We start from the raw sequence: 10363 nt of genomic DNA on the forward strand, positions 1-10363 counted from the left end.
TGTGTAACTTTCTAGCAAGTTACTCATCTAAAACGACTTTAATTTTCACAAAGACAGGTGTAATCAAATGGTGCAGTACTGCATTGGGTCAATGGAGACATGAAATACAAGTAAGTAAAACTAAGAAAGAAGTGAGAGTACGTAGTACGTCTTCAAAGAGATCCATCGAAATGAAGATAGCCCAGAAACTTGGTCTCATTAAGTTCTTTCACACGTCGTAAAAATAACGTAAACACAACAGTAGTCCCGCACCACCCCTTTTTTTAAGTCACGAGAACCCCCCCCCCCCCTTTATATTTTTTTTCAAGAGTAAGAGAGGTCTGAATAATAAGGAGCTAGTGACAGAAGCACTGATAGACCAACTACTTTTAAATTAAAAGAGGGGCATGTATGTGTTTGAGGGAGGGGGCCTTTCCATCAGTCACAAAACTCAAGTGATATGTTTTTATAAATATATCACATAGCTTCAGTTTTATAACCCCACTACTATACTCTCCATCTGAAAGATTGTTTTTGTGCTCTAGCTAGTTATTAGTTGTGTTGTAGTTTCATCAAATATATACACACACACACACACTTAAAAACTTCTTCTTAATATCTTTTACTGTCTGTGTGGTACCAACAACAACAACAACAAAACCAAAAACATGTATGTATCATATGATATAGCTAATAGGGTTCTCCCCACAACCAGCTCTTTTAATTTAACCTGAACTATCACTCTCTTAATTAAATTCATGTTCAGTTTTTTTTTTTTTTTTTAACACTTATTATATTACTTTTTTCATGTTTTTTCAGGAGTAGCAACCCACTTGACCTTAACAATCTTCCAGATGATTTCAGCAGTAGAGATCATGGGAAACAACAAACACTTGATGATGACTCTTCTTCTTCTTCTGCTTCTGCAGGTACTTATACTTTATTTCTCTTTCTCACATTTCTCTTAGCTCACATTTTTCTAGTACTAAACTACACTTTTTTTTTAAAAAAAAAAAAAGAAAAGAAAAGAGGAAAACCCTAATATAAAGATTAATAAAAGAGATCTCAATTAAGCGATGTTGCATTTTAAGATTTTGCTTTTAAAAGTAATGTTTTAGATATATAGAAGTTTGTGATGGCTAGCTTGTATTTTTTTAATTTTCTTGAAAAATGTGATAATGGTAAAATTGGATTGGTGTTTAGATTTCAGTGTAGAGTAGGAGTAACAGTTGTTTGTAAAATGAACACATGAGAAGTCCCATCAATGTTTTTGGTATTCAATTCATATATTGAAATGTTTTAATTTTTTTTTATTTTTTTTTGGTATCTATAATAATAAAGGAATCTTTAGGAGAAAGAAAAACGGCGCGGAGGATGAAAGTGATAAGGTGTATGAGTGTAGGTTTTGCTCCCTCAAATTCGGCAAGTCTCAAGCCCTTGGTGGTCACATGAACCGCCACCGCCAAGGTATTCTAATTCTAATATATATATTATGGTAGTATAGTATATAGCTAATCTAAAGCTACCTCATTTTTCACGTATACATATACTACTAGTGAACTTTGTCAATCTAGCTTTTTGTCTAAATTTAGTGACCAAGTCTTAACATTTACTACTTTTATGTTCCTAAAAGTATAGTATTGGTAATTAATTCATATTTTTATGTTTATTTTGGATCCTATATATTATAATTCAATTCTTTGACAAGATAATTAACTTAATAATGTGTGTGGCGATATATAATTCTTTGACAAGATAATTAACTTAATAATGTGCGTGGTGATATATATATATATACGGTTTCAGAAAGGGAGACAGAAACACTAAACAAAGCTCGTCAACTGGTTTTTAGTAATGACAGTTTGTTACCTCAACTCCCACACCAAATAGGGTATGTTATTCCATCCTTTCTTTTTTAGATATATAAATTATGTATATACGTAGAACAATGTGTTTTTATTTTGATCATGTATAGAGGTTATATAATAATTAATGATCATATACTTCTTGATTAGTTTTACGTGAACAAATTCATTCACAAATTCTAGCAGACTATTTTGAAAGTTTTGAAAAAAATTTCTTTAATAACATATAAAAACAATATATATATATATATAAATATATATAATTGACAAGTCATGTATATGTAATGTTGTAGTGGACAAGCAGTGGTGAATGGAGGGTTTCGTCATATGGGAAGTACTGTTTATCCCACATGTACAAGACTCTACTCCGCCGGCACCACTTCAACCACGATGTACCCTTCACCTTCATCCTCGCGACTCAATAATACCAACCCGTATTCGTCGTCGCAATATCCGATAAACGACTACTTTGTTGGACATGTATGCCCCAACAATGCACCGCCATTCACTATCCAAAGTATTAGTACTAGTAGTGTGCCACCACCAGATACTACTAATAACTACACATGCATTGGTGCACCTGTTGGCGGACCAAGTTTCACAAACTAGCTGCATCTGGAGGGGATCATGGATTCTAAATTTCTAATTATTATGCAATAAAAATAATCATGATGGATTTTAATTACTGTATTAATTAAGAGTTAATTTTGTTCTACTACTACTACTACTAGTTTACTAGTACTACTTTGTGTGGTGTCTTTTGAAAAATTTGTCTTACATATTCTCTCTCTCTTTCTTTGTTTCTGCTTTGGGGGTCATTGTGCAAATTCTAACGTTCAGTTTTTAAAAGAGAGTATTGAACAGACTGAATGGAATGGAAGTTATCTAGTTGGATTTTAACTAGATATAGACTGAAGGTATTGTTTTGGATGAGATTGTAATTGGTGTTTGGTGGTGTGAGTTGTATGTGTAACCACATATAATATGCAGGTGGGACCCATTAGTTGGATTTCAACTGGAAGTTCCTAACCCTCTCCTTGCATGGGGATTGAGTTCATTCTCTTCTTTCTTTATGGTTTTCCTTGTATATTTTTCTTTCTTTCTTTGTTTAGTTCATGTGACACTAGTTACAATGGCACAAATGTTGCTCATAGTTGTCGTATATTATGTGTCTACTTTTTATGATTTTTAAAATAAGAGTAATTATATTTTTCGTTCTTGAAGTTTACACGTTTGCCACTTTTGATCTCTAAGTGAAAAAATTACAAGCTGGAAATGGAGTTGGTAATTAGGTGTAGATAATAAGTTTGTGAGTCCATCGAAGAAGATGACTGGATGTCGGAATCTTGTTGGAGAAGATGAATGGAAGAATGAATTACATTTTCCGTCTTTAAAGTTGGCACGTTTTTCACTTTTAATCCCTCGGGTGTAATGTTAACGGCCAAAACTTAACTCCGTCTAGCCAAAGGACCACGATTGAAAAAATTAGCCAAGTTTTATTATCTACAGCTAATTACCAACTCCATTTCGAGCTAGCTATTGAGGGACCAAAAATGAAAATCATACAAATAGATTTATTCTTCCATTCTTTTTTTTTTTTCGGTCATCTTCTCCGATCATCTTTTCCGATAAAATTTTCCGACTAGACATTTTTTTTCCGATGATGCCTAATAAAAACTCGACTTTTAATCCAAATCTAAACCACAAACAAAATCATTTACTCCAATGATACGATATCAAATTTCATATGTACGAGTAGATTTTTGTTTACAACCAAAACTTTATAGTCAGTCAACCAAGATAAGGCCCGAATTCACTCGTTGATCCGATTTATGCTCGGAAAAATCTTATAAGATATTGCAGATAAGTATCATCATCGCCAGTAATGTACATTCAACATCAAACCAGCCAGTCAGATAAAAATATAAATATATTTATGAATATAATTGAGCACCAGCAGCAAATGATAAAGCACATAATATATAATTTTGAAGGGTTGTTGATTGATAGATGAATAGGGAGTTTAGAAATCATTGGCTCTAACATGAAAACGACAACGTATCATGGAAGTGGCAAGAAAAAGTGATAAAGAGAGAGGGAGCAACCACCCTTTTCGTCCCTCAATGGCTAACTAGAAATGGAGTTAGTCATTGGGTGTAAATAATAAGTTTGTGAGTCCATCGGAGAATATAACCAGAGGTCGGAATCTTGTTGGAGAAAATGAATGGAATAATGAATTACATTTTCTGTCCCTAAAGTTGGCACGTTTTTCATTTTTATCCCCTCTGGTGTAACATTAACGGCCAAAATTTAACTCCGTCTAGCCAAAGGACCACGATTGAAAAAATTGGCCAAGTTTAAGGTCAAAATTGTAATTTTTTCTTAAAAGGGAAAAACGTGCCAACTACAGGGACGGAAAGTGTAATTAATATATATATTAAAAACAAAGGTACGGAAATGCGTGTAAAGAATAGTAACGGGCCATTTTATTTGTTTGGGCCCATTTTCATTTTCTTAATGGGCTAACTCATTTTATTTTGTACCCATCTTATATTCTTAATTTTGGACTTGACAAGTTATGTTTTGATCTTTTAAATTGCTTCTAAGTTGTTTACAAAGATCACTTATTTTAATTGCATATTATCATTTTTTAAGTTTGTAACATTTTTAAGATTATCTCATGTTATTACAAGTGAATTATTACATAGTATATACACAGATAACAGTAGGGTGTATGTTTTGAATATATACACCTAACCATCTCCGAAAAATTTGTTTGCGATACTTATTAGTTTCAATGTTATTTCGGTTGATGTTTTATTATTATGGATTATTTTTGTTTCACTTTCTATTTTCAATGATTTGAGAAGTTAGCTTTAAATATGTTTGTATTATTATGTTTGTATTTTTATTTTAAAAATTCTACTTTTATACTTATTATCTTTTAGAATTTATATAATATATTAAACTTGAATTAAATTTTACTGTCGATTTTTTCTAATTTATAATTGTTTAGTTGGATCAGTGGTAAACACCTTTGCCTCTGGAGACAGAGGTCATGGGTTCGATCCTCATCCCATGCAAAGGTTGGAGGGCCTTTTCTACCATTGCAAAGCAGCCTCTCTACTAAGGTAGAGGTAAGGGTTGCCTACATCTTAACCTCCCCCATACACCGTCGAGGTATTGGGGGCTCAAAATCCGTGGAAGGCGGCATTGAGCAGTTACTTTTTTTACTCATTAAAAAATCAATATCAACTCAAGTTTTAAGCTATATAATGTTTTCAAAAGCATGTAATAAATTTTATACAGTACGGAACATAATAGATATAATGTCTTCCGGAGCAACGCCCGGATAACGTATCTCGTTACTTTTTAAATATTGACTCATATTGTGATTCGTACCATAAAAAACATAAAGTAAAAATTATATATCATAAATAATATTGTATATGTAAAAACAATACATATATTATTTTGTATATATATATATATATAATATGATCTTATCATATTTTCCAACAACATTAATTTTCTTAATAATTTTTATTATCATATATATATATAAAAGTGAATATGTAGTTGTTATGTATATAAGTTTAGGTATAAAACCTATTTCATATAATTTTTTTAAAATCTATTAAACAACGAATAAATGATTGAGCTCATGTTTTTCATAGAGTTAAATATTAATATATGATAAGTTCTATAACTAAGATTAGATATATGAAAATGATCAATAATGATATGCCTAAAAGAGTAGTTAAACCATGTGGCAAGATCGAATATAAAGATAATGAAAGTGAATCAGTGGAAAACACGTGTCATTAATGTATGGAGTAGAATTATATTTAAGCATATAAATTAGGTATATTTATCATTATTCATTAACAAATACGAGTACATGACAGTCATATATTCTCCATTCCTTATATATATATATATATATATATATGAGAGCCTTATTTTGAGAACCCATTTTTTTTGTAAGAACCGTGAGCATTCCTAAATTTCATATTGGAACATATGTTTTTTTATTCATTCACATGTGATACGGTATAAAAACGTATGTTGTAGAAGAAGTTTTTTTTTCAAAACCTTATATATAGACGTTTGTCACATGTGAACAAAAAATATGAACAAATTCATTCACAGGTTTACAAAAGGCTACTTTGAAGGTTTTTTAAAAAAGTTTACTTTACAATATACATTTTTATATCATTTCACATGTGAATAAACAAAAAAAACATGTGAACGAATATATAACTTAAGACTTATCATGTTTTTTACAAAAAAAAAATGGTTCTCAAAATAAGAAAACTATCTTTCTCTCTATATATATATATTATATATATATATAATATTCTTATTTTGAGAACCATTATTTTTTAACCATGAGAAATCTCAAATTATATATTTGTTCATTCACATGTGAAATGATATAAAAATGTATGTTGTAAAAAATTTTTTTTTAATAAACCTTCAAGGTAGCTTTTTGTGAACTTGTGAATGAATTTGTCCACATTTTTTGTTCACATGTGACAAACGCCTATATATAAGATTTCGAAAAAAAAAATTCTTCTGCAACACATATTTTTATAACGTTTCACATGTGAATAAAAAAATAAAAAACATATGAACAAATATGAAATTTAAGAGTTCTCACGGTTTTTACAAAAAATTGGGTTCTCACGGTTATTATAATATATATATATATATATAGGGTAAGGTTCAATTGAGAACCATTCATATATGAACATAGACAATATTAAGGGTAATTTCATCTGTTCATATGTGAACGAATATGTTCACATATACCTATTACATATGAACATCAAGTTATAATATGATGGTTCTCATGGTTCTTTCAATTTAAATGATTCTTACTTAAACCTTTATCTATGTATAAAGTACAGATTAAAGTTTTATTAATACTAGATTCACAAAGACTATTTATGTAAAAGTTAATATTATTCTTCTAGTAATGTATACTATTTATTAAAAGTTAATATTATTCTTTTAGTAATGTTTTACTTATACACCATTTTTACAAACTAAACACCACCTAAACGCATTGTTTAAGTATATACATTGTGTTTTATTAACTTAATACCACCTAAATCCAACTTATTATACAACTTGTTGAAGTTTATGTCTAAGAATATTTCACACACAAACCGATCCCATCAGTGAAGTGAAAGACGATGTAGACTCCCAATCGATGTCGTCGCTCCAGGCAAAAGGTTTTTTTCCATCTAATTCTCATACGATTATGTGAACCGATAAACATAAAAGGGTTTTATCTGAATCATAGGGTTCACAAAACGTTGATAAAGATTCCAATGGACAAACAGATGAGCGACTACCATTGTCAATTTACCGAATCCAGAATCCTTCGTATGATCTTGTAGTCGAGCAAAATTAAAACTATTTTTGAACAAACTTTGTTCAGTTTAAAATTTATATTATAATGTTAAAACGAATCGAGCTTAGCTGTTTTTTTAAGTTTGAAAATTTTGATTTATTTGAGTAATTAGATTAAGGGACTATGTAGTTTGAAGAAAAAAGGGATTAGTTTCCTCGAATGTAAGAAATTTTGAACAAATGTTTATTGTAGGAAATAACTAAAGTTGTGTGTATTATATGTAAACAACTTTGATATAATACTTATTGTATGTAAGAATTTAGTTTCAACCAATTAAAATCTGACAAGTAGCACTTGTATATGGTTGCCACGTATGTTTTCTTACATAAAATAAACATTTTTTCAAGTTATTTATATACAATACACATAACTTTAGTTTTTTTCTACTATAAACATTCGGTCAAAGATAGTTACATTTCAGAAAACTAATCCCAAGAGAAAAAAAAAAAGAGTAAATGAAGCAATAAGATGTAGATAGGTACGCCGATAAGCGTAAAAAAATAATCAGTTGAAATAATTTCCAAAGTCTGAACTTAATTAAGCTGGTTGATTTTTATTTTTTAATTTTTAATTGTGTTCAACCGATCCAATTTTCAGATTACCAATGGGGTGGCCTCAGAAACTATTTTTCGGCTCTATATGGCGTGCTCCTATCAAGAGCTATCTATAAAGATCGAGAAACACAATATATACAAGATTAGGTGTAAGCTGGATTATGTACTCTCTGTAACTTAGCTCTGCATAAACTCCGTAGTATTTGTGGGTAGACATGGCCCCTTATCTTGCGGGACCTATATAATTTTGACTTTTTGGTTTTCCTAGCTTCCCTTTTATCACTTCATAGTATGTCAAATCTTATAACTGTTCAATTGTAGTATGACTAGATCATGTTTAATATTTAAATGCTACCAGCATAGTATAATTTAGGAATTTGAAGTTAAATTACAATTACAATCTGTGTGTATTTTTGATTCAAGTAAAAAAATATTGACTGTATTACCCCTCTTACGCCGTTGCGGAGAAAGTCCTTAGCTAGCCTGCGGTACAATTTTCGAGCCACACATACCATACTTCGACTTGCCATGAGCATGGCCAATTCTTTCAATCGGACATTAAGACATAATTTTTGGTTAGAAAGGCTTTCAAAATTGGAAGATAATCCCTCTACGATTTTATTTTTCCCGACTTTATTTTTCCCATTTATAAATGTATATGAATTAGACGGTTGTACATTGATGACAACTATGTGATTTATAGCTCAACTTATCCCCCCACCCCCCACCCCCCAAGATGGTACCCAATCCATTATGAGGTGTTTGGTAGAATGAAATGGAAATGGTGGAAATGGAATGAAAATCATTTCTCTTGTTTGGTTATATGTAAAAGAATGGAAATGGTAGAAGGGGGAATCGTTTCCATTCTCATGATTCCTCCCAAAATGGTAAAGAATGATGAGAATGAAATCAAGTTACATTATTTTCTTTTTTTCTCATGCATTTAATTATTAATTTTAATTATTTATATCATGATATTATAAGTAGTTTTTGTTAAAAAAAAACTCATACTAATTTGTTTATTTTTTGTATTTCCCTTATGTTCATTATCTGTTGTTATCAAACAATATAATTATTCTTTTTCCAAATATTCATTCTTTTTCCTACTATTTCCTTTCTTTATTACATTTTCATTCTCTATGATTCTCCCCTACCAAACGACCCCTATAGTGAGAGAAAACCATTTGCCGTTCAAAAAAAAAAAAAAAAAAGTAAACCATTTGATCCAATATAGAACCTTATTATTTTTTTTTTCTTTTATCAAATGTGATATTTGAACTCATGACAACCCAATTTTAAAAATCATCAAAGTATACCATTTCGGCTGAAAATTATTGGTTAAAATTTAAGGTATTACAATTCAATTCCATGTCTGGGTTTCGAATAGAAGTAGAAAGCTCTACATATCGAGAGATAAATGGTTCCATAATCCCCTTTTCTATTTGTAACTTTTTTTTTTTTGTTACTTGGGACTAGCATTGTTCTTGGCTTCATTGCTTGAAGCCTTTGTTATTTAATATATTTTTAGCCTTTAAAAAAAAATGTATGACAATTCAAATGGATGTGTTCAAGAGCCAAGAAGAGTTCATGAATGACATGAGAGTTCATGAATCGCATGACTATTTTACCTTTCAAAAATATGAAAAAATAAAAAGTGTCAAGACTATCTATACTACTATATAAAAATTATACCCCGTTTTGAAAAGTTAAAATTTTTAAAACATACGAAATTATCATTTTACCTTTAATTAAGTAACTTACACAATCATTCCATTAAATTTTAAAAGATATGCACCACTCTTTTAAATAAAAAATCTTCATGTCAAATACTTACACCACTTGACGGTCGCCACCAACGGTCACCGCCGCCGTCATCATCCGTCGATGCCACCACGTCATTGTCATCGTCGCCGCATTGCGCGAGTACCATGTCACCTTATTACATGATTAATCCTCCTAACTAAATAGCTTAAAAATCCTTCTAACCATGAGATGGTGACATGTGAGAAAATAAAGGGTAAGATTAGAAAAAAGAATTAGTGGATAACACATGTTACCTCTTTATAATTTTAAGAGGATTCATTTTCTAAAATAATAGGCATTCAGACATTCACAAACACAATAATACAGCTAGACTCCAGCTCTTGTAATAGTGTTCTGTGATCCCAAGGCCGGTGCAAAGTTACAAATTTACAAAAGAATAGGTTGGTAAAGTTATGTCCTAGCTAGCTTCTTACACCGCAAACATGTCCGTTTTAGAAATGATTTTATTTTTAATAATTACTCACTTAGTTAAAAGTTTTTACTAGCAATTAAAGAAACAAAGTTATGTGTATGAGTAGTCGACTGTGATCTTGTTTATCCAAATATGGAGTACAAATTGGGTAGCCACAGATCCCAGCAGAGGTTGGCGGCTTACTAGCTAGAGTGAGTCAGTAAAGCATCACTTAGCTAGCTTTCTGCAAATCCCGTTTCTCGATATGTTTTAAAGCCGGCTTCATGTTTTCTTTCTCATCTTGCGAGTTTTCAAAAATTAACTTATT

The 10363-nt window shown here is 30.6% G+C and overlaps 1 protein-coding gene across 1 annotated transcript; it reads left to right on the forward strand.

Annotated features, from left to right (window-relative positions):
- The first annotated feature begins 391 nt into the window (after positions 1-391).
- On the forward strand, positions 392-2593 carry LOC122586088 (zinc finger protein JAGGED-like). Its single transcript, XM_043758197.1, has 5 exons — positions 392-649; positions 799-908; positions 1321-1446; positions 1786-1870; positions 2138-2593. Coding segments are annotated over exons 1-5 (639 nt in total). The 5' UTR covers positions 392-647; the 3' UTR covers positions 2454-2593.
- The last annotated feature ends 7770 nt before the right edge of the window (positions 2594-10363 follow it).

This window comes from Erigeron canadensis, chromosome 1 (genome assembly GCF_010389155.1).
Source record: "Erigeron canadensis isolate Cc75 chromosome 1, C_canadensis_v1, whole genome shotgun sequence".
Lineage (NCBI taxonomy): Eukaryota > Viridiplantae > Streptophyta > Magnoliopsida > Asterales > Asteraceae > Erigeron > Erigeron canadensis.

What these genes read in the sequence shown, in the direction of transcription:
- LOC122586088 (XM_043758197.1), top strand. An exon ending in CATGAACCGCCACCGCCAAG is followed by an intron (nt 1,447 to 1,785) that starts GTATTCTAATTC and finishes ATACGGTTTCAG; the next exon opens with AAAGGGAGACAGAAACACTA. An exon ending in CAACTCCCACACCAAATAGG is followed by an intron (nt 1,871 to 2,137) that starts GTATGTTATTCC and finishes GTAATGTTGTAG; the next exon opens with TGGACAAGCAGTGGTGAATG.